General features: G+C 49.9%; 1 protein-coding gene across 4 annotated transcripts; it reads right to left on the reverse strand.

Annotated features, from left to right (window-relative positions):
* Positions 1 to 735: 735 nt before the first annotated feature.
* On the reverse strand, positions 736 to 24,549 carry TTF1 (transcription termination factor 1). 4 transcript variants are annotated; one of them, XR_014302080.1, is made up of 11 exons: positions 24,480 to 24,549; positions 22,736 to 23,795; positions 20,984 to 21,210; positions 18,941 to 19,126; positions 17,558 to 17,636; positions 13,618 to 13,748; positions 11,160 to 11,387; positions 8,818 to 8,907; positions 7,646 to 7,711; positions 4,235 to 4,320; positions 736 to 3,368 (listed from the first exon to the last, which is right to left on the reverse strand). XR_014302080.1 is itself a non-coding variant. In XM_082696104.1 (11 exons), exons 2-11 carry the CDS (start codon positions 23,737 to 23,739, stop codon positions 3,187 to 3,189), a joined length of 2,286 nt encoding a protein of 761 aa, XP_082552230.1. In that variant the 5' UTR covers positions 23,740 to 23,795; positions 24,480 to 24,549; the 3' UTR covers positions 736 to 3,186. The 4 variants fall into 4 exon arrangements, 2 of the variants coding, with proteins under 2 accessions (XP_082552230.1, XP_082552231.1); XR_014302081.1 differs by having other exon boundaries at positions 22,736 to 23,757; positions 24,480 to 24,505; XM_082696104.1 differs by having other exon boundaries at positions 11,153 to 11,387.

The following is a 24,549-nucleotide window of genomic DNA, read 5'->3' on the forward strand; positions in this document are numbered from 1 at the left end:
ACAGGGAGGTGCCACCAAGGAAGAGAATACACAGCAGAGAGTGTTGGGAAGAGAGAGGCGGTGACACAGACTTGGTGACAGCTTGGTCAGGCTCTGAGCCAACTGGTGGATGGATGCGCTGCTTGATCAGGTCCGCAGATTAGGACCGGCGTGTATTTCAGGAGACGAACAGGCAATGGCGTTCAGCAGGCTCCAGAGCGTGTCGCCTGCAAGTCTGCACGGCTCCCTCTGGCCTCTTCGGCTCCGAGCAGAACCCGACTCACTGTGTGTGGTCAAACCCGTGGACCTGAAACTGGTGTGGAGGAGAGCCGGGTCTTGGTCTGACATCTGCCCAAGTATGGCCCTTACACAACTTTCCCTCTTTTCAGACTCTAAACTGGGCCGGTCTGCTTCACGGCTCAGCCCTCACCTGCGTGGGGCTGACAGACCGGTCTCTCCCTGGGCTGCTCCGTCCCTTCGCCGCTCCTCCTCCTGCCGCAGACCAGGGATCTCCGCAAAGCCCGCAGAGCCTGAAGTAAAAGCACGGTTTCTCGCACAATCCTCTCTTTGCCTGGACCTGCATTTGAGATGGACAGTCTAGACGCTACCCTTCCTTTTCTTCCGTATTCCTGGACTCTTCTATGTAAAAAGTGTTTGGCAAAGACTAACATTTGTCCGGTGGTTTTATTCTGGGCGGGGGGGGGGGGGTGGTGTAGGCATGGAGATATCGATGAAAAAAAATTACAAAAATAGAACTTTACAAAAAGAACACAAGTTTATTGGGCGATTCACAGCACTGACAGGAGCACACCCACGGTCAACGCACACATGTGGGCTGCTTCTCGGGGTGCTCTTCCCCTCCTCTGCTGATGGGACCCTGGCTTCCCACTGGGGTTTCTACCCTCTCAGCCACTCCAGGCGTGCTGCACTCAATCCCAGCTCCTGAGCTGAGCCCAGACCGGCTGAACAGTCCTGCCTTCGAGGCTCCAGTGATGGTTCAGAGCCGGACACAGACCCTAATTTGGGCATGGGGAGCAGAACCCCGGGCTTAATCAAGAGTCATTGGAAGAGACCTTTTCCCCTTCCTCTGGAGGGGCAGCAGGTCCGCCGAAGCACGTGACTATGGGAAGGGGCCCCCGTGTGCAGACAGATGCTGAGGTGGACAATGGTGAAGGGGGAGCAGAGAATCCACCAGAAACTCCATCTTTGGTGGCCACGAGTGGCTGCGTCAGTCCTTAGTCCCCGGATTCCTTAGATCCATGTGGGTCCCCTTTCCTGGCACTTGCAAATCCATAATTCCACCCTATAAATTCACAGTCCCACTGCCCCGAGAGAAACACTGTTGACATTACGGTTTTAATTTCTCTCATACATTTTAATGCATCTATGTATACACCATTTCCTTTCTTACTTTTATAAAACTGAAAATATATAGTCTTCTGAAATATTTTAGTTGATAATATTGTTTACTTCATGTTGATCCAATCTATCATAATCATTTTTAATTATTGGATAATATCCCATTCTAGAAATATGCCATAATTTAACAGATTTCCATTAAGGAACATTTACATTTTTGTCTGCCTTTCGAACTAGAAAGACGCCATTCATATACACGAGTTTTTTTTTATTTCTGGAAAGTGAATCTGCTTTATCTCTGTAATGAAATCGCTAGATCATAAAATACATTCTTAAGGCTCTGATGTATTTCACCGGACTGTCCTCCAAAAGGAACTTTCATTCCTGTCTTCATGGGGACAGGCAGGTTTGACAGACAGGAAGTGACTAAAGGTAAAATGCTTGTTAAAAAGAAATATCCCGGTTGTTTGCTGCATATGTACTGAGTGTCTCTTAGGCGTGCAACCAGGGTGACAGGTGTTGAGGATATGCCGCCGGCCGGCCTCCTAGACTTGTCTCGTCTTCTTCCTTCTCCAAGGACGGCTGCTTTGGAAAAATGTCTAGCTTTGTGGATGTAACTAACCGACGGCACATACATCATGACGGGAGATCAATGACATTAGGCAGAGCGCTCAGGAGACGGCGGAGTTCTGTCCTGGCACAGACGGTGACTTGGCTGCCTGGGATCTCGCCCACCCGCCCTTCCTTCCAGGCTCACGTGTGGCCAGGAGCCTGGAACGCTCCTTCCCCTTGCCGGCAGCGTTCTGCTGAGGGGCGGCCCATGGGGGGCACTCGGGAGACGCGGGCAGGCAGGAGGGAGGCAGGAGACAACCCAGAGCCGGCCGAGGCCGCAGTGGGGGGACGAGGGGACGGGAGGGGCACAGCAGGGGCTGCAGCAACTCCCCTCCGTCCCCCAGGGCTTGGGAAGTCAGCCTTCCCGTGTGCGCTCAATCCTGTTGAACAATTTTGTAACCTAATTCCTGCACTAAATCCTTCTCTGTTTGAAACACCTAGAGTGGCTTCGCTTTCCTGACTTGACAGAATAGCCCAACGTGTAAATTATCCTTGCGATTCGCAATTCCGAGAGGTGTGAGCTGTGCCTTAGACCCACGTGGCATCTTTCCCTAAGTGTAACAGAGCCAGGTTTTCTGGAAGCAGTGGAAGAGACTGCTGGGTTTGTGGTCTGGATTTTTTTTTTCCAGCTGGAACACCAGACGAACTCAGGGACTGGTTTCGAGAAGGCATCTTGTATGCAAAACACGTGAGGAAGAGGCGCTCCTTGCACCAAGTGAGGGACGTGCCAACGGAAGCCGGAATGAGAGACCAGCAGGTCCCCGCCCTCACGACGCTTATCCTGCACTCACAGACTCTGGGAACAGAGATAACAAATGGGAAAGCGGAAAGGAACCTGCTGGTGTGCCTTACTAAAACTGTCAGCGGTCCCCCTTTTGGGGAGCGTGCGTGCGGTGAAATCCACAGAAGGAACATTCGCGGGACGTGACTCTACGCTCTGCCACGAGAGGGACGGGGGACGCCGTTCCACAAAGTCCGCCGGTTGTGCTTGTCCTCAGCGGTCCAGCCGTAGCAAATCAACTCCGAGGCCCCCCTTCCTCTGAGCGCGCAAACACACCAGAGTCTGAACGGGTGAGTCGCTCTGGAGGCTCCGAAACACGAAGCATGGCCGACGTCCCCTTCCTCTGGTGGCCGCCCCTTCTCTACTAAACATCAGTCCTGCAAGCAGCTGCTCTGCCCCAGGCACAGGAACCCAACCACACCCGAGAGGCAGACAGGACACAACGCCGCCGTCCCCTACCTCTGCTCCTCCCCATCTTCTCCCTCACTGTCGTCGTCAAGATAAAAGATGTCTCTGAACAGGAAGACCTGCCTGGGCACTGCGGGACTCGCGATCTCTGCGCCCGTTTTCTCCATCTTCTTCTCTAGCTTCTCCTTAAGCAGAGGCAGGGTGGTCTCGTAAAGGTAGTCTATAATCTCTGAAGACAAAAAAGGTAATTTTGACATTATTTGTACAAAGCCTCCTTCCCAAGGTCAAAGGGCAGAGGGCACAGATGCGGGTGTCTTGGTGCTGCTGTTACTGTGTGCGTGGTCCTGTTCTAACCGGTTTGCCTGTACTCACTTCACCAGTCCCCTCAAAATCCTAGGAGGCAGGCCTTCCTGTCAGCTCATTCTTCAAATGAGGAAACGGGTAGATCGACGTTATGAATCATGGCCAAGGTCATGGAGTTAGTAGGGGCAAATGTGGCCAGATTCAAACCCAGGCGGGGCTGTCTGCTGAGGGTCAGAAGTAATCATCCCACACACCGGGGCAAAGCATCACCCAAACTCATGGTTCCCAAATGCTGGTGCTGGGCAGACCCCTTGAGGCTCTCCTGGGACCCTGTTCAGGAAATCTGGCCTCTGGATGCAGCGTGGAGGTTAAGATTCAGTACGTATGGGATGAGGCCCGGGTATGCATGTATTCAACAAGGTCCACGAGGACTCAGAGGATCTGAGTTTGGGAATATTGAAACCACCCACAAATGGCTGCCAGGAAGGCTGGGTATCTCAGGTTTGTTCTGGAACTGTGCACCAGCGTGTGGCGATCCAGGAGCATGCCGTCCGTCATTTACTGAGGGCTGACCACGACCCCAGCACCCTGTTGACCACCATTCACCTGTTTTCTGGTTTAGACTTCTCAAAGTCCTGGCTGGTGGTGGGGGGTTGAGTAGGTGATGATTTCTACCGTTCTATAACCGAAGACACCGAGACTCCCAAAAGTAAAGTCGCCGCCCAGGGTCACGCTGCCAGCCCACCACCCACCCGCTGTCCTCTTAAGTATTTAAATTCTGGAAATACTGACCTGGAAAAGTCTTCTTCTGCCAAAAGGGAACACAGGTAGCTTTCAGCTTATAAAATTTAGTTTGAACATAGGACGGAGGAACATCACTTTAGAAAGGAAAAGGAAAAAAAAGTATCAGTTTAAAAACGGGTCATTTCACTACATGTAGTAAGTACAGTGATTCAGGGGAATCTACAGACATCAGTAACTTTCTTAATCCTGAACAGGAAACCATCATGTCCACAAATGCGTGACAGAAGTAAGACACATATGAAAATGCTGCCGTTCATTTCGGTCAGAAGAATACACACCAAAAAAAGAAAGCGAAAAGCACATGCCAGATCCTGTTTAAATCACAACACCAACATATGCTGACGTTCACCTTGTACTTGGCTCTGCCCTAAGAGTTTCCTGTCTAGCCGAAAACAACCCACACAGCAGCTCTATGAGGAGCTACTACTCTTATGCCTCATTCTAGAGATGGGGAAACTGAGGGACACAGAAGTGGCCAAAGGTCTTACAGCTAACAAGGGACATAGCTGGGACTTCAATGGGGTGGTCTGACCCCAACTCTGCACACTGGTCACCACTGCACTTAGGACAAACGCCTATCTGTCACAATCCAGAGGCAGATGTCCCCCGATTTCTAATTTTGCAAAACTAAAAAAAAGCAGATGCTTATGATGTTTTAGTGAGTCAAATATACTTGCAATTTACTGTAAGTAGGACAGAAACCACCAAATCTTAAGTTTTTTTTTTTTTAAATGAAAACCTCTTCACTTCACGGCCACTTTTTCTTAGACGACAAAAGCATGACTTATTTGTTTCAATAATTAATCTAGTAGTTAAAGTAATTCATGTGAATACATTTATTCTTACTGGGTTCTTCCTAACACTAACCGCTAGCAGCTGGGCGTACACTGGGCTACGTGTCCTCTATGTGCGATCTCCTTGGTCCTCGCGACGGTCCCATTAAAACATTTTATGGCCGAAAAAACCGAGACTCAGACACAAGTTAGGAACAACGTGCCCGAGGATGGCTAAATGAGCACCAAGAGTCAACGCCAGGTCAGTCCGACAGCAGAGGCCAAGCTCTAAGGCCCCCATGCCCTCTCTCTTCCCGTAGGGCCATGCACCCCGTGGGACCGGCCACAGACCCAACTATGGCTTGAGGTCACGATCACGGATCTGGACATTTTCAAACCAAGCAGGCATTATAACTCATTAGCCAGACATGCTTTCTTTACATTTTGCCAAAATAATTCCCAAGGCAGGCTTTAAGACTCCAAAGAGACTGAACTTATCATTTTATTATTTTTCACTATGTTGATTAAAACTTGACCATGTATTCTTTCTTTCTTTCTTTTTTTTTTAAAGATTTTATTTATTTATTTGACAGAGAGATCACAAGTAGGCAGAGAGGCAGGCAGAGAGAGAGAGGAGGAGGCAGGATCCCTGCTGGGCAGAGAGCCCGATGTGGGGCTCGATCCCAGGACCCTGAGATCATGACCTGAGCCGAAGGCAGCAGCTTAACCCACTGAGCCACCCAGGCGCCCCAACCATGTATTCTTCCAAAGAGTATTTGAACGACACCATAATCACCGTTTTATAAGATTAATAAATCTTAAGTGAGACAATCTGTTCTTAAATATATAGTTTTACTCAAAACTTTAATTTAGGAGCTTGTGATCTAAAGCAACATTACAAAATGCACAAGAATTTACTGGAAATGTCCAATTTTTCAAAAAGTGGTTTGTTATTACAAAGGGAGGGCTTCGGAGCCATGGGTCTCAGGATGGGAGCTGGTGGGTCCAGAGCAAGGTCCCCTCTTTCAAAAGCACCTGCCACCCCCACCTCTCTGGGACCCATGATTCTGAGCAGTGGGAGCCCCATCTCTCACTTATGTCAACTGGAAAAGGGAAGGGTTTGGAACCATGAGCATGATGTCTGAGTCGTGACAAATGTCCCATTCTCCAAGTTACAAAAACCAAACTGATTGTTCTTTGTCCCTGATCCCCAGGAGCAAATAATCATCAGAACCAGCTTAAGCCCTTCCTCATGGACCAAGGACAGCGTCACACTTCTGAAGTCAGCCAGGCGCAGCCGCCCTACCCCACTACCCACCCTGCCAAAACTGAGGCCAAACAACCCCTAACACCCCGCTTCCAAGAGCCCCCCCAATCCCCGTACCCCACAACCCTCAACGATCTTTTCTGTGTACAGGGACTGTGCTTTGCAAGCAATAAATTCAGATACGGACAGTGGTGGCCTCGGTCTTGGGCAGCAGGAAGGGATTCAAAATATAAGGACCCCGCGCAACAAAGGTGCCCAGCGAAGGCAAAAGGAGGCAACTCACAAACACAGGAAAGTTCAATGTCACCCCACAGCTGAGAGATGCAAATACACCCGCCCCGAGAGCTTGAAGAGGAAGAGGACCTTTACATGGTCTCAAAATATCTCCCATGGCCCCTTTTTATCCCCAAGAGAACGACTGGTACTTTCATACAGTGGGGGACGCGCCAGATGCCACCAGAGCCAAAAGGACTAGCAATCAGAATCTTGGGCCTCACGATGCAGTGACAAACCACTGGCCTGTGCTCGCCCACAGTTTCAAGGGCATCAAAGGCGAAAGAGCTTTACCGATGGAAGGCCACCGAGGACACAGGACACTTCGATGTGTGGCGCTGGACTGGATGGTACACTGGGGGGGAATGCTATAAAGGCCATTACTGAGATGGGACGCCTTGGGGGGCTCAGTCGGTGAAGCATCTGCCTTTGGCTCATGTCTGATCCTGAGGTCCTGGGATCAAGCCCTGCAGTTGGGCTCCCCGCTCGGTAAGGAACCTGTTTCTCCCTCCCCCGCACTCCCTGCTTGTGCTCTGACAAATAAATAAAATCTTAAGGAATAAAAAAAGGGCCATTGCTGGGACATCTGATCGTGAGCTGTCTTAGAGCACACAGCTGTCCCGGCGTCTGCTGTCCAGCATCTGACAACCGTACTGTGATTACACACAATGACATTCCCATTTAGGCCACGCTGCCCACCACCAACTCTCAAGTGGTTAAGGAAGGAAAATGACTTTATTCCCTTAGACACGGGAGGGGGAGAGGGCAGGCGGACGGTGGAGCTAATGTGCAGGCTTAAGAAGAAAATACGAACTGGGGCAAAGTGTGTGCGGTGTCTCTACTGGTCATTCAACTGGTTAGCTCCTTGAAGCTCTCAGGAGACTCTGCACACATTCCACTCACCACCCCTACGTGTCCTCAGGGAGGGGAGGGGAGGAGGGAGGGTCCGGCTGGCCCACAGCACCCAGAGCGGAGGCTCCAAACACCCACACACAGGACGGTCTACACGCGAGTCCTGTCCAATCTGTCACTCGTGAGGCCACATCTTACCTTTTAATCAGCCTCACACTGAACACACAGCCTTACCCTATGGCGCTAGCAAGGTCTTCCCAGTCTATCTCGTTCGTGTCCTCCACGTTGACCTCATACAGTCTACGGGAAAAAACACACACGAGGTTTTCAAGCGCAAGTCAGCATGATGGACACCTTCACAGACTCACACGTGTGAAACGCTCGGGGGCACCAACGTGTTCACCCCTGTCCCAGCTCCCTCAGGCCCGGCGAGGTCGGCCTGCCAGCCCAAGGTTAGCCCAGGGTCATTCAGTGAGCTGCAGCCCAACAGGAAAAACCATCTCTCCTCCTTCTGGGCCCTCTGCAGCTCCCACCAAATCGCGTTGCCTCCCCACAGTCAACAGCTGAGTGTAGACACATCGTAACAGTAAGCACGCGCTGGGCGTCATGGTGGGACAGAGCTGTGTGAAAAGTTTCACAGCTACTGAGGTCAGGCGATATCTCTGGTCTACGGGGGAGGAACCAGGGCCGAGGGCCTGAGTCAGTGGCTCAAGGTTTCATGACTAACAGGGGCTGCCATCACTGGAGCCCAGGCTTGCCCGACACGATGGCCTCCTCAGGTCTGCTGGTCTACGTTCTGCCTCTGGGGGAAGAGAAGTGGAGGCTCCACGAGCCAGGCCGGCGAGGAGAACTTCCAGCGGGGCTCAGGACAGCGAGCGGGAAGAACGGAGCCCTACGGGGGTGGCCAGAATCCCAAGTGTCCTGTGCTTTTTGCTGTTGTTACTCATTCGACCCAAGCCCAGCCCATGAGCCGTGAAGGCTTTGCGAAACAGGCCCGCGCCTCTCTGCCTTCAGTGGAGGGAGGACTCTGCATGGACCAGGGACCAAAGACAAAACCAAAGACCAGGCCACAGCGACTGCACTTAGGCGTGCAGGAGAGTGGCAGGGCTCAGCCCGAATTACATCACCTCCACCTTCCAGTGGACAGAAACAACTTCTACCTACCCAGAAACTTTCAAAGATGAAAATCACTCTGTAATTTTGTTTCTCCTCCCAATAACCCCAAGAGGCAGGTACTATCACGAACGCCTCACTGGAGAGGCCCACGCTGAGCTAGAGAGGCCGGGAACGTCCCCAGGGCCACACGGGTAGGCAAGATGGATCTGAGCCTTGGCCACGTGGATCAACAGCCACTCTCCGGCCGGACAGAGGAGCAGCCCCCGCAGCGTCACACTCGCGCTCCCCACCTTTCGATGAGGTTGATTTTGGCCTGTAGGGCGTTAACTCCGCGGTACACGTCCCGACCATTCGTCATCCTCTTGGTTAGGATTTCCGTCCTGTTCAAAGAAACAAACACAGGGGCGCCTGGGTGGCTCAGTGGTTAAGCCGCTGCCTTCGGCTCAGGTCATGATCTCAGGGTCCTGGGATCGAGTCCCGCATCGGGCTCTCTGCTCAGCAGGGAGCCTGCTTCCTCCTCTCTCTCTCTCTCTGCCTGCCTCTCTGCCTACTTGTCATTTCTCTCTGTCAAATAAATAAATTAAAAAAAAATCTTTAAAAAAAAAAAAAGAAACAAACACATAATGTACTTAAAATTTCAGGGGTGAAGTTTCCACTGTGATTTCCTGCACTTTTCTCACCTACGACACCCCTACTCAGAACCAGTCTCTAACTTGTGTGACTCATCACTGCTAACACTGACCACCATGGAGAGTAGGCTGATTTTTTCTTTTAAAAGGCAAATGAGGGGCGCCTGGGTGGCTCAGTGGGTTAAAGCCTCTGCCTTCTGCTCAGGTCATGGTCTCAGGGTCCTGGGATCGAGCCCAGCATTGGGCTCTCTACTTGGCAGGGAGCCTGCCTTCTCCTATCTGCCTGCCTCTCTGCCTACTTGTGATCTCTAATAAATAAATAAAACCTTTAAAAAAAAAAAGGCAAATGATAAATAAGATGAAAGAAAATTGATGGTTATCGAAACTGGATGAGGGATACAAGGAGTTCTAAATCTGTGTGTTGTGAAATTTCCGTAATACGAAGTTACAAACATAAGAGGAGAATAAGCCCTTTAGCAGGTGCTAAGGGGAACTGTAAACTCTGTTCCTGTTTAGAAAACAGGGGGACACTGCTGTTGGGGCTGTCACCAGCTGTCGGAACACCAAGGGAGATTTGATACAGTCATCAACGACTCCTCTGACGGCCACAGCTAATGGCTGAAGGGAAGGGTGACCACAGCTCCTAACGAGAGCAGCAACCCAGCTCCAAGTTTGTACTCATCTCAAATTGCAAAGTATGTCGCGATCTGATGGCAGATCGCGACCTGTTACATTCTCGAGTAGGGGGTCCACGATACACAGGTGAGGACTCCGCTGTCTGTACCAGCAGCCAATGCGTTCGTTCGAAATGCAGCCTTGGGGCGCCTGCGGGGGGCAGGTGAGCATCTGACTCTTGGTTTCAGCTCAAGTCATGATCTCAGGGTTGTGAGATCAGCTCGGGAAGGATCTGCTTTGGACTCTCTCCCACTCTCCCTCTGCCTCTCCCCCTCCCCCACGCTCTCTAATAAATCCATCTTCAAAAAAAAAAAAAAAGAAAAAAGACACGCACCATCTGCAGTCATTTCCATGTACGTGAGGGAAATCTATATTCAGATCTTAAGTTTGTTGCTTTTCTCTTCTCATTAAACGCAGTCACCCTCACAGGTTACCTGAATTATACTGCTCCTGATCCGTGGTTTCTCGGCAGCATTTCCCTTTTAAGCATCGATCTATCATGTCCCTGACTGTAGTCTTCGATGGAAATAGAGATAATCCCACAGCAGATTTCCAAGGTAACAATAAATGGTGTATTCAGGAATGTGCTTTTAATATAAAACATACCTACTGTGGCTCTCTTATCTGATGCTGACGATGACCACACCCACTTTCTGCACCAGACGTGGGTCGTGAGCTGCGGGACCCCCGCTTCAGGGGCTCCTGCAGCAGCGGACCATCCCGCTCAGAGACCCTCTGGGGCTCGAAAAAGCCATGTCAAGCTAAGAAAGCGCAGCGAGATCAGGCCTGAAAATGCTTGTGTGACTAGCGAGTCTCAAGAAGTTCTGCAGTGAACGCGGCCACCTTGTGTCAGTGAGGCTAGAGGAGCCCCCCCCCCCCCCAGACAGGCTCAGGGGAGGGGCAAGTTCCTGCACATCAAGCTTGTGATCTCTCTGCCAAAGGGGAGTTTCCTGTTGTTTTCATTTGTTTTTTAATGCCGCAGAGAGAACTGTTTTGTTTTACTAAAGACTTAAGCAAGGGACAGAATGAAGAAACCAGAACTCAAGGATGAAACCAAAAGCCAGTATTCAGTATTAAAAAGTTCAAGCTTTGGAGGAAACCACACGATGACTCAGGGTTAGTTATGTGCTAACTGAAATCCGATGTGGACACTGAGGGGCTGCCGGAGACGCTCCTTCCTGACCTGAAGGCTTTGCACACGGCCCTCACACAGCTCTCCCTACTAAGCCCACTCATGTACCCACTCCAGCAGGGTGCGAGGTGTGGGGAGGGGGGAGGGAGCTATCTGGTGTAAATTTACATAAGAAACCTTAAAACTTACCACTTACTTTTACACTGCATCCAATTTCTGGTTTCTACTTTGGCTTCTACTTCTACCCAAGATATGCCCTTGTAGAGTTTCTCCCTCACGATGGACAGGTGGCCTTCGGGGTCTTCTTGGAGTTTAGAATCCACTTCCTTTAACTCGTGGGGAGACATTTTCTTTAGAATCACTTCTTCGACGGCCTTGATTAGTTTCTGGGTTTCCATCTTACTCCAAGCACCGTGATTTCTCGCTATAGACCCAAAAGAAACAATCTTATAGTTGCTAACCTATTTGTTTTCAAGCACGGTGTTAAAAGAAAAAATGACAATGATGCATACACGTCATTACATACTTGTCCAAAGCCACAGCACAAACACCACCACTGGAGGGGTGGGGGGACCTTGACATGAACTATGGACCCTGGAAGATGATGACGTGGCAGTGTAGGGTCATGGACTAGAACCAAGGTCCCACTCTTCAGGGGAGATGCTGACAATGGCAGAGGCTGTATGTGGGAGCAGGGAGCAGGCTGCTATGGGAAATCTCTGCACCTCCCTTTCAATTTTACTGCAAACCCAAAGCTGCTCTAAAAAAATAAAGTCTTAAAGGGGCACCTGGGTGGCTCAGTCGGTTAAGCGTCTGACTCATGATTTTGGCTCAAGTCATGATCTCAGGTCATGAGATCCAGTCCTGCGTCGGGCTCTGCACTGAGTGTGGAATCTGCTTGAGATTCTCTCTTTCCCTCTCCTGCTTCTCCCCCCACGTACTCTCCCTCTCTTTCTCTCTAAAAAAATAAATAAACCCTTGAAAAAAAAATAAGTAACTAAACCAGGTACTTTTCAGATGACGGAGCGCAACATCTTGATGACACAGACATACAGCTATCAAACACAGCTAGATGCAAATTTAAGTGGAACCCCTTCTTTTTAAGAACCAATGTGAGGCGCACCTGGGTGGCTCAGCTGGTTAAGCATCGCTCTTGGATTTAGCTCAGGTCCTGAAATCACCGCTCGTGAGACCGAGCCCTGCATCAGGCTCTACCCTCAGCAGGAGTCGGCTTGGCTATTGTCTCCCCTGCCCACCACCCTCTCCGCTTGTGCACGCTCTCTCTCCAATAAATAACTCTTTAAAAAAAAAAGAACCGGGGTGCCTGGGTGGCTCAGTGGGTTAAAGCCTCTGCTTTCGGCTCAGGTCATGATCCCACGGTCCTGGGATGGAGCCCTGCATCGGGCTCTCTGCTCAGTCAGGAGCCTCCTTCCCCCTGCCCCCCATCTGCCTCTCTGCCTACTTGTGATCTCCGTCTGTCAAATAAATAAATAAAATCTTAAAAAAAAAAAAGAACCAATGCCAGAAAAGTCCATTCTTAAAGCAATGTTTGTTTTTTAACTTCAAAAAAATGTTCTTCTCATTTCTGACAGTAATGTCTCTTGTGTGAAACTGGTAGATTCTCAAACATTTAACGGGAACAAAAATAACTGAATGATTTCACACTGCCACCCTAACTTTCCCCAGGAACTCCCAGTGTGGCACTGAGCAGCAAATGGGACCTCAGATCACAGGGACAAAGACCCCTGAACCTCACATTGGCCTCTGAGAGGGCATCAGACCATCGGTGGTTCATCCTCCACATCTAGGGGGTCACCATCAGGCAAAGGAAGATGCCTCAAACCAGCAGTCTACGACTATCTGATCGGGCGCACAGAGTGGTGTTACTTTTTCTCAACAATTTTGGTGAATATTTAAAAATCAAGAGTTCCAAAAGAAAAAAAAAAAAACAAAAAACGTAGATCACCCCCCCCCCCGACACATACACATACGCCCACCCCTCAACGCAAACTTTTGCTTTACTTCCTGGAAACCAGAAGTATTGGCCACACCGAGTCCTCAAGTGGTGCCAGTGGCTGGACGTGGGAGCACAGAAGGCCCCCAGTCGGGCCAGGGCCCCGGCCGCCCGGCCGCTCTGCCCCACGTGGGGCTCTGCCACGTGACGGAGCACACCCCCCCCCCCCAGCCCGTGCCGACGGAGACACTGCCTGTGAGCTGTCTTCCTGAAGAAGCTGTGGATTTTATGATGCAAGGAATATGTCCAAGGAAATTTTCCTTTTTAGAAAAAAGGAGAAAAAGACACACGAGGTTTTGGAAAAGTCCCTGCCTAACAGGCCGAACGAACTGCACTCTGGCGCCCTGCAGCCTCCCCCGCCCTCTGGTGGGGGGAACCTCCTCCGCCCGGGCTCTCTCCCCCGCAGCTCCCGAGGGTCTTGGTCAGGCTGGCGGCAAGAGCTTCGCTGAAAGCGAAGGACCTCAGGTGCGGCCGCCATCGGTCTTGGGAGTGAAGGCCGTGTGGTCTCACGAACATGCAGGAGGAAATGCAGTGAATCAGTACAGAGAGTGGCTTAAAACACGACAGCTCTCTCCGCAGACAAGCCAGCAAGGAGGCCTGCACCGGGGCGGGGCGGGGGGACACCGAGACCCCCACTTACGACTGCTGATCTGGGAGAACTTCAGGGCGACGGAGAGGCTGCTCCGAGCCACCATCTCGCCGATCTTCTTCCAGTCGTTCCCATGCAGGGCATGGTAAATCTTTAACTTCTCTGTGTCTCCTTTGCTATACCTGAAAAAGCGAAAACGTGTTACAATTCCCAGTGAAGGACAAAGACTAAAAACTACTTTCATGGCGGGTCGCAGTGGTCCTGGGAAAAGCTGTCAGGCAGATGGTCCCGTCAGCTCCTGCCCCGGCGCCTCACTGTGGTCATCCTGTGAGTCCCTGCAGTCCCAGGCCAGGGTCCTGGCTCAGCTGAACAGGGGCCAGAGCAAGTCACTGGGTCCCGTATTCCCCATCCAAACCCCAGAAGCTTTGCACTGCGCGCACCAAACACGAGCTCCTCCACGTGCCCGCAGAGCCCAGCGCTCCTTACGGTTCAGCCCCAGTGGCCTTCAGGCCTTTTTCCTCTCAGGGCCTCCTGCTGCAGAAGGAGCAGGAGAAACGGCCTTTCTCCACCCGCCTGGATGGCCCCTACAAACCCTGCAGGTGGACCGTCGTCTGTGAGGCTGCCTGGATACCTGAACACCCTACCCCCTGCCCCGCTCTCCCCCAGAGAAAGCCCTACCCCTCTCACTGCACCCCCCGGACGGGCGGTTGGACATCGAGGGGTCCCCCTGTTGGCCCGTCTCTGCCTCTGGACCAGTGCTGCCCAACAGAAACGTAGTATGAACCATACACGTTACCTAAACCTTGTAGTGGCCACGTAAAAATGACTTTTATGTCGCTCTAATGAACCTAATAAAAAATTTGACTTAACCCATTCTATTAGAAATGCAGCCGTTTCAACACGCGATCGGAATCCGAACACATTAATGAGGTATTTTACGTTCTCTCCCTCCAACTCCAGCATGGGCACCACCCTCACGGCGCCTCTCCCGTTCTCTCTCCGTCCCCGGGGGGCACCTGTGGCTAACCAGACGAGCCCTTGGACTGAATGTATTTCAAGGGCTCCCCAGCCCCGTGAGGCTGGTGGCCACTGTGATGCACAGCATAGCTCTGGAGGGGACATCCTACAAGGGCTGGAGCCCTAGTGGTTTTCTACCCCACGGTATCTGCAAAGCTTGACAGACAACAGACACTGACTTCACATGAGTGCACAATTATTTAAGCAATGTACGGTGCACTCGTCCCACATGAAAACAAATATACTGGGGGCACCTGGGTGGTTCAGCAGGTTAAAGCCTCTGCCTTCGGCTCAGGTCATGATCCCAGGGTCCTGGGATCAAGCCCCACATCGAGCTCTCTGCTCAGCAGGGAGCCTGCTTCCCCTTCTCTCTGCCTGCCTCTCTGCCTACTTGTGATCTCTGTCAAATAAATAAATAAATAAATAAAATCTTTAAAAATGAAAAACAAAAAACAAATATACTAAGGAAAAGCACCGGAAAACACTATTAGTGGGTTTGGAGATGAAACACAAGTGATTAAGTGAAGGGAAAGCAATCCTTGGGGCATTCTAGAATTTCTTAATACAGGGGGCTGTAAGTATCCCTCAGAACAATGTATTACTTAAAATGTAACCCGTGAGAAATTCCTCTAGTTACCAAGCATGTTTAGATACGGCCTTAACAAAAGCACACGCTGGCAACAGGCCTCTGGGGGAGGACGACAGACGTCCTTGAAGCCGAGCATCTGGGGCCGCCAGCCCGATGGAGGCGGACGCCGCCTGCTTCGCTCTCCCGTTCTCTCTCCGTCCCCGGGGGGCACCTGTGGCTAACCAGACGAGCCCTCCGAATGTGCTTGCTCAACCACAAGCTTTACTGCTAGCCCAGGTGGATTTTGCCTGCCTTCTCGTTTATCTACAAGGCATAAGAGTAATTGTAGCCTTCGTCGGCTCCTCTGTGGATTACTGTCTGTATCCAATAACCACGGGACTGAGGAGCTGTTCGGGGCGACAGTCTTTTCTCCTGTTGTCCCCTGTTCCCCTTCTCTTGCCACTGACTTGTTTGTGCCTCATTCTTCTCCCATGTGCCGTCAGGAAGCGCCAGGGGGCGGGGAATGGTGTTTTCTGCTAACTCAATCCAAGAGAAGCCCTAGCAAAATACTAACCCTTCCCGACGACGGTGATGCAGAATTACATCCGACAGTGAGAGCCTAGCACTCAGAAAGTCATCTACAAATGCAGAGCGTGGTAAGTAGAGGCGTGTAATCCCTCACTGCGAAGACTCATGCTTTCTAGTGGTTTCCTTCTCAAGGCGAGCAGGATCTTTCCCTTTATTTATTTTTAATATTTTATTTATTTGTCAGCGAGCGAGAGAGCAAGCACGTGCACACGAGCACAAGCACAGGGAGCAGCAGGCTCCCCGCTGAGCAAGGAGCCCGACGAGGGACTTGATCCTAGGACCCCAGGATCATGACCTTAGCTGAAAAAAGATGCTTAACTAACTGAGCCACCCATGCTCCGCTCTTTCTGAGATCAAACTTAAAGGCAGCCTTGAGGCTGCGTGAAGGAGGACATGAGAGAGAAAGTGAGGGCGTAAGAATGAGCAAACGGGTGTACTGATGTGGGGCATCCCCCAGAGCCTCAAAATTCTTTGATTTTTGGCTTTCTGTGTTTTTTTTTTTTGTTTTGTTTTGTTTTTTCCAGCTAAGAATTCCTTAACTTAGGAAGGATACTCTTAGGGGCAAATGGTCACCACACACAAATCATGTGGTGCAAACAAATGAACTTTCTCACTGGAATGACAGACTTGTCTTGCTCTAAAACTTTCATTCCCACGCTTATGTCACAGGTAGGAAAATGTCACCTCAGCTGCCACCATTCATTTGCCAAAGCATTCTTTAAAGTCCCATTTGACATGATCCCTTAAGTGAATTTCCTTAAAGCTCTGTCTACAGATGCCCAAGCCCGGGGCTGGGGGAAAGGGGAGGGCAGGTACTAGTTTGTGGGCAACCTTTGCCTCTGCTAACTGTTTCTTTCTTTTAGTCAAAAGTTAAGAAACCAAGATGGTATCAGTGCTTGGAGGTCAGAGGATATCTATGCATTGGTTTAAAATCATGCAGCTAACTGGAAGGCAACTGGGCCTGTCAGATTTACTAAATCCGCCTCCAGAGTGAGAGGAGTAGCTGAGCTGCTGCTTGGTGGACGCTTTGCTGCCTGACCCTCTGGCCTGGAGCAGAGCGCTCACCCACAGCCGACAGCCGATCCACACTGCTTTTATCTGGAATGTTCGGAACAAGATATAATTGGGTATTTTGCTTGGGGAGAAAAGGAGAATGACCACCATCACCGCAGGACACTCTGTATGGTCAGTACTGACCTGCTCCTATGTGACCTCTTTACCTTAGTGTTCAGCCGAATTTCAAATATTCACTAAGAACCCAAAGAACTGGGCTGAGCGCTGAAGGAACCATTGCATTGAAAGGGAACGTCTGACGGGCTTCGTTGGTTAAGCATCTGCCTTCGGCTCGGGTCATGATCTCAGGGTCCTGGGATCGCGCCTTGTGGCAGGCTCCCTGCTCGGCTGGGAGGCTGCTTCTCCCTCTCCTCCCACCGTGCTCTCTCTCGCGATCTCAGTCTCTTCCTCTCAAATAAATAAAAGCTTAAAAACAAAACAAAAGGAACGTTTGGGTACACAGGGAGCTCACAAACTAGCAAAGAAAACCTCATAAATAATGTAAGAGGCACGGCAGGCTGGGGCCTAGGAAAGTATAAAGAAAAGCCATGGATTTAGAAAGGGGAACAGCACAAACGTTTACTCAAGAGGCAGAAACCGAAATGGGCTTTGAGGACATACCACTGACAACAGACACACAGTCTACCTTCACACACACACAGTCTTCATGGTTTTTCACCTTTCATCTGTTGTGGACGTTTTAATTTACACGATCAGCAAAAATGTTCTGTCTCAGCTGTCTCAGCTGCTAAGACCTTTTCTTACCTGCCTTTGTAATTGTTGACATCAAACATCTTCTTTGCTCGATAGTAAACGAGTTTCCAAGGCCGGGCAATGCCCTTTCCTAAAGTCAGAAAAAAGGCAGTCAGAGGGGCCCACAGGGCAGAGCCTGAAATGGAGCCACAAGTGGAAAAGGAACCCAGCGTGGCTCCTGTTACTGCCACTACCCTAGACCCTGTATCAAGGCTGGGATTTCACACATTCCGCACAGAATCTCCAGTCTCCTTGGAGAGCTCTGGAAACGACACACTTAATACATCAAGGCTCCAGCTTCTGGTCTACGAAATTTGAGTGAAAAGCCCTTATACAGCAAAGTAACGTTAACGAAATCTGAATCAAGAGGAAAGGACGCGAAGCTGGGGGACACGTGCCAACAGCTCTCCGCAGTCCGTAAGACGAAGAGCTTTGTAATCCAGCAAGACTGGCTTTCTTCCCCACTCGACGGACGGAACAGCGCCTCGACAGGGGGCCCCAGGCCTGTTTCCCTTTGCACATGCCAGAGAACACCTAAGAAATCATCCTCTTTAAATTCACGGATTTTTTTCAGTCCAAGCCCATGTTGCTGCAAGACTCTCTCACTTCCCAAGCACGGCTGCAGGAGGAGGGTTCTAGACACAAAGCACAGATAAGGCTATGCTCGGAAAACTTCGAAGATCCTGGTGCGTATCAGAACGTGCTCTGGAGTGCCAGGGTGGCGCAGTCGGTTGGGCGACCAACTCTTTGTTTTTGAAATTTTATTTATTTATTTGACAGAGAGAGATCACAAGTAGGCAGAGAGGCAGGCAGAGAGAGAGGGGGAAGCAGGCTCCCTGCAATCCCAGGGCCCTGAGATCATGACCAGAGCCAAAGTCAGAGGCTTAACCCACTGAGCCACCCAGACACCCTTGGGCGTCTGACTCTTGATTCTAGCTCAGGTCATGATCTCAGGGTCTTGAGATGGAGTCCGGCTTCAGGCTCTCTGCTCAGCACAGAGTCTGCTTGAGATTCTGTCTCCCTCTGGCCCCACCCCGCACTCCCTAATAAATAAGTAAATAAAATCTTAAAAAAAAAGTGTGCTCTGTGCAGCATATGCAAAACAACACATAATTAAGAGTAAACAGATAAATAAAGAGAAACCAAAATGATACTTATTACCAAGTAGGAAAGCTAGAAGTTGATCGTGTCACTTTTTGTAAAATCTCTAAAAATACTACACTTGGGAGACACGAACACATTCCAAATCCTCAGAAGTGAAGGCTGCATGGCAGCAGGTAGCACACATCGTGCACGCGGACTGGGCCAGGCGCTGTGCTAAATGCTTCCCGTGGGCTCTGCGCTTAAGGGCGGAAAGGCTGTGGAGGCTCAATGAGGGAACGGTTTGAAACTTACCAATATGCAATCGAAATGCGTATTTTCTTTTTAAGTCGGTGATCACAGATTTCTCCTCTGGGTATCTGTCTGTGTACAGCAGCTTGTCGGCATTCTCAATTCCTGTCAGGGACAGAAAGTCTTGCACGTTTTTCTCTAACTGCTTGTTTTCCTTTACAGAAAACTTGCCAAATCTAATAGCGACACCTAGAATTTGGGCGGGGAGAAAAAGCAAGCATTGTCAATCACAGAGAAAAAGCAAACCTACCACCGGGTCTTCAGCAGTTGACACAGTGGCTTGGCAGCTCCCCCCTGCTGGGAACAGCCCCAGCTGTGCACTGGACCTTAGCTCCCCTGCCCTGCACCACCCCTGACCCTTCTATCCCAAAGTCTTCCCAGGTCATCCCCTTCCGAAGGACCTTCCCCATTTATCAATCAACTTTTTGAAGCAGTTGCTCTTTATATTAAAATGGAATATATGTTCATTTAAAAACTCAAGCAGTACGGAAATAAACTTTTAAAAGAAACCTCCTGTTTACTCTCTTCTGCCCCGCTCCTCCCCACAAGGAGGTGGTAGGACCTGGCCAGCAAGGCCTTGAATAATCGCGTATGTTCTCAGTGCATGTGTATGGAGGTGGGGGTAGCAATGGGATCCAAGCTAGTCCTCTGTGTAATTCAAATCAACCAAATTGGGCGCCTGGGTGGCTCAGTGGGTTAAGCTGCTGCCTTCGGCTCAGGTCATGATCTCAGGGTCCTGGGATCGAGTCCCGCATCGGGCTCTCTGCTCAGCAGGGAGCCTGTTTCCTCCTCTCTCTCTCTCTGCCTGCCTCTCTGCCTACTTGTGATCTCTCTCTGTCAAATAAATAAATAAAATCTTTAAAAAAAACAAAACAAAAACAAAGAAAAAAACAAAAAAAAACAAATCAACCAAATTTTATTACGTACTGACGATCTTAGAGACTGTGTTTTTCTTTTTTTAAAGATTTTATTTATTTATTTGTCAGAGAGAGAGCACAGGCAGGCAGAGCAATAGGCAGAGGCAGAAGGAGAAGCAGGCTCCCTGCAGAGCAAGGAGCCCGATGTGGGACTCGATCCCAGGACGCTGGGATCATGACCTGAGACGAAGGCAGCCGCTTAACCGACTGAGCCACCCAGGTGTCCCCATACTGTGTTTTTCTATTCTTAGACTTACTTCAAGTTTTTATCTTTTATAAGATACACACTCACAAATGTTTGCACAGAGAATACACAAATAGAACTGGGAATATTCTGTAGCTACTGCTCTGTGAATTACTTGTTTCTTCCTTAACTTAGCTATTTTTTAAAACCAATCTCTTCACCATGATTAACTCCCTAAGGCTCCACATTTTACTTTTCACAGTGACCAGCCATACCGGGCCTCACACTGCCACTGAGTAAGTATCACTCGTTTGGAGCACACAGCCTTCAATGTGTAGTTGACTTGAATTCCATAAGCTTTCTGCGAGGTTCTTACAACACAGTGAAATCAAGAAGGAGGCCATGGGGCACCTAGGTGGCTCATCGGGTTAAAGCCTCTGCCTTCAGCTCAGGTCATGGTCCCAGAGCCCTGGGATCGAGCCCCACATCAGGCTCTCTGCTCAGTGGGGAGCCTACTTCCCCCTCTCTCTGTCTCTGCCTGCCTCTCTGTGATCTCTGTCAAATAAATAAAATCTTACAAAAAAAAAAAAAAAAAAAAGGCCATGCTGGATCTCGTGGGAACCAAGGCCACTACAACTGGCTTAGCCTCTACTCAATACCTCGGGAACAAAGCTGACAATAGTATTTTCATTTTATTCCTGCATCTTCCCCAAAGGCTTAGCCACTCAGCCTCTTCTTCCTCTTTTTTCCTACCAGAAGCGAGGTGGAGAAGAGCAAAACCAGGGCCCTTCATTTTGTGCATTTTATGGCTCAGACAACAATTCTGGAGGGATCCTAGAGGATGCTTCCTGCAAGTCTGGAAATCTGCAATATTCACAGAACAAAGGTAGGGGCTCCTCAGGTGGACAGGCCAGTTCGACAAACATTAAAGTGCCACCAGCTCACCCTGGGCTTTAAACTCCTTAAACCGCCCCAAGTCATCTCGGTACATCCGCTTGATGGTGGTGGCGGCCCTCTCCTTGATGTCCGGGATGAACTCCTGGAGCTGCCTCACGGCGGAGTCCAAGTCCACATCCGAGTCACCCAAGTCTCTCGAGTCTTCTGATAAGTATCTTGTTTCGGAATCTTTGGCCAATTCCAAACGGCTTTCCTCTTCATTTGTCGGTTCTGACCTGCGGGGAAAACGGAGTTGACTCACGTTCACTGTCACCTGCCCTCGTGGCTTTCCAGTTCTTTTCTGAAAAGGAGCCTCCTGGAGACAAGGCAGGTGCTAACACTAGGAGGGAAGTTGGAGCGATTCAGTCTGTGATGTGTGGACTCCGAGATAATGTGACTAATGGATGCAGGACTCAGAGGCTGCTTACAAGGGACCCGTGTGGCCTGAAGCCCAATTTTCAGCACGTGTTAGTTCTTGGGTCACTATTTCCCAACTTTTCTGGCTTTAGACACTGACTTCCTAATAAGCTAAGCCCTCTTCTACCCCACGGACACTAAAGACACCTCCCCCCGACAACCCTTCAGAGATTTTAATTTTTGTGATAATGGTTAGTAATTAATTAAATCACCATTCGGGGTCCCCATGGTTAGCTGCTTTGCTGCAGGTAACAATGGCCACATCTTCCCTCTCTGCTTAGTTTTCTATGCGCCTGTCACTAAATCATCCCCAAACTTTCCTCCAGATGTCCGAATCCCCTTACTGTGCTCAATCCCAGACAGGCAAGAAACTTTAAAAATTATTATGCATTTGTCTGAACAAAGGGTCAGCGGCTTTCACAGGGCCGACAGCCCCATACAAGTTCAAAACCACTGCCCTCGACATGCCTGCCCTGATGAGAGGGGAGTGGGCCACTCTGGTACCACCAGAAGATGAAGTGCCATCCTCTCCCAATGAACTTCTTGATGGAACTATTTTAGGCCAGGACAAACTAACAAATGTTTAAAAAAAAAAAAGCAAGCTATTGAGTAAAAATGGAGAGAAAAATCTGTCCCAAGTCCAAGGAACCCGTAATGATAATGTGGCTTAAAAAACTGCTAAATTGCGGGCGCACAGGTGGCTCAGTGGGTTAAAGCCTCTGCCTTTGGCTCAGGTCATGATCCTGAGGTCCTGGGATCGAGTCCCGCATTGGGCTCTCTTCTCAGCAGGGAGCCTACTTCCTCCTCTCTCTCTGCCTGCCTCCCTCCGTACTTGTGATCTGTGTCTGCCAAATAAATAAACAAAACCTTTTTAAAAAAACTGTCAAATTAAAAAAAAACAAAACAACGCTGTGCTTATTATATCGGTAGTTAACTTAAACAGTAATTATATAAATAATGACATCTAAATTTCTTTTACCATGGAGAAACCTAATTCAAGGGTTTTTTTCTGCTCTGTAAAAACTCTATGTAATTCTTTCCTCTATGTATATGCATATGGACAAAGGTAATTTGGGGGACTTAAAATGCCCTTTCAAACTTATTTGTAGCATTTCAGGGCTGGAATAGTTCTCAGTAAAAACCTGGTCTAACTGCCCTACTTTATAAATGAAGAGAAGAAGTTCCTGCCAAGTTACTCTGTTACAATGTGTACATTGTTCTGTCCAACTGACCCTCTGTGTCCATGAATCCTGCCATCTACTACAAGTGTGCTGGATAAAGAGGTCACAGGCAGAAGTCACAGAGAAGACAAACACACCGGAACACACGGCTCTCTCACATTACCTCTGCTCCTCTCCCAAACAGGCCTGGGTCTTCTTCTGTGGCCTGAGTTTCACGCTTTCTTCAATCAGGGCACTGCTACGTTCCAGTGAATCCGAGTGTGTATCCTCAAAGCTCGCAGCAGGCGCTGCAAAATCAGCCCCAGGAGCTACAGGACCTTCAACAGAAGCCCTTCGCTTCTTTTTCTTAGACTTTTTCTTTACCCGGCCGGCTTCCTTGCTGCCTTCGGCAGTCCCGACCTCGCTGACCCCCTGCCATCCCTCAGAGTACGCGACCTCGAGACGCTCGTGCCCGGGCAATGCCTCCAGTTCCTGGTCATGTGCAATTTTTCGCTTTTTTTTCTTAGACTTTTTTTTTTTATCAGCTGATACTGGTTGTTGTGGGATTCCACCTCCAGGGTCCACAGAAAGCGGGGTTTCCTGCTCCCAGGGCTCCGACTCGGGCAGGGCAGCAAGGCTCTCCTGCTCGGCACCCCAGGAGGCCATGTGCCTGTGATGTTTTCTCCTCTTTCTCTCCCTAACTTTATGGTGCAGCTCTTCCGACTCGTTCTTCTGTGACTTTGGAACTGAATGCGGTTCGTCTGCTTCAGACTCTTTTGTTGGCTTCTGTTCCTGGCTCACGTCAACATACACGACGTCAACGTCCCCCCTAAAATTCTTTGGCGTGTTCTCGATATTTTCTTTATCCACCACGACATACACCACACCTGCTTCCTCATCCATCTCTGAAGCCTTATGCCTTTTCTTTTTATTCTTTTTGGGTTTAGAAGTGGCCTTTTCCATCTCACCACAAATTTCCGATTTTTCCGAAGGGGGAGGAAGGAGATGCTGGTGATGCTTTCTTTTTTTTTTATTCTTGGTTCCGTGAGACGGCTCGCTTGCCAGCGGGGAGTCTCTGACACTTTCATGGGGATGCCTCAGATGGCCTTCCTTATATACAGAGTACTTTTTCTTTTTCTTGTCAAAAACTGGAGTGTGAATTTCCAGTCTGCTCAATTCTCCTTCCATTCTGTTCCTGTGGGGCAACTTGACAACAATGGTTTATTCTGGCAAAATGTGCCACCCTCGGGAGGAAAAAAAAAAAAAAAAATCACAGAGAAATGAGACTGCATGACAATGACAAGAGTGGAGTCACGATTATAAATGTAATATTACTCTGAACGCTCAGGAGGCTCCCTGTAATTTACGGTCTGGTCCCGAGGCCCTTACGATGCGGTAAAAAACAGTTAAGTGGGGGGACGTCTGGGTGGCTCAGTGGGTTAAGCCACTGCCTTTGGCTCAGGTCACGATCTCAGGGTCCTGGGATCGAGCCCCGCATCGGGCTCTCTGCTCGGCGGGGAGCCTGCTTCCTCCTCTCTCTCTCTGCCTGCCTCTCTGCCTACTTGTGATCTCTGTCAAATAAATAAATAAAATCTAAAAAAAAAAAAAAAAAAAGTTAACGGGGAACAGTGGCCGGCAGGGTCAGGCCGTGTTCCCTCCAGCCTCGTCTCTAACCTCGCGTCCGACGCTGTGGTCCGGCCACACAACGCGTTTTTCCGGGTTCCTCAAACCCGCCACAATCCTCCCCTGGCTCAAGGTCTTGGAGCATACAATTCCACTTTCTAGAAGGCTCTCCGCTGCCTCCCCACCCTGGAGACCTCCGCCCAAGCCGGCTCTGCGAGGCGAAGACCCCACCCCTCGCCTCGGACTCCACACGCGCATCAAATAAACCCCAACAACCGAAAACCCGGAAAGCGCTTTCAACCTACCGCGCCAAGGGCCGCCACCTTTCTCCCAATCCGGAAGTGCTGCCCCGCTGGAAGCGGAAGTAGCCGTGCG

The sequence above is a fragment of the Mustela nivalis genome (assembly GCF_964662115.1).
Source record: "Mustela nivalis genome assembly, chromosome: 13".
Classification (NCBI taxonomy): Eukaryota; Metazoa; Chordata; class Mammalia; order Carnivora; family Mustelidae; genus Mustela; species Mustela nivalis.

Excerpts from the sequence above, each read along its gene's own strand:
- TTF1 (XM_082696104.1), bottom strand. The coding sequence starts at position 23,739 with ATGGAAGGAGAATTGAGCAGACTGGAAATTCACACTCCAGTTTTTGAC. Across the intron at positions 8,908-11,152 it reads ATGCAGTGTAAAAGTAAGTG|GACGGAAATCCTAACCAAGA; the intron begins GTAAGTTTTAAG and ends TTCTTTGAACAG. Across the intron at positions 3,369-4,234 it reads GCAGAAGAAGACTTTTCCAG|AGATTATAGACTACCTTTAC; the intron begins GTCAGTATTTCC and ends TTTTGTCTTCAG.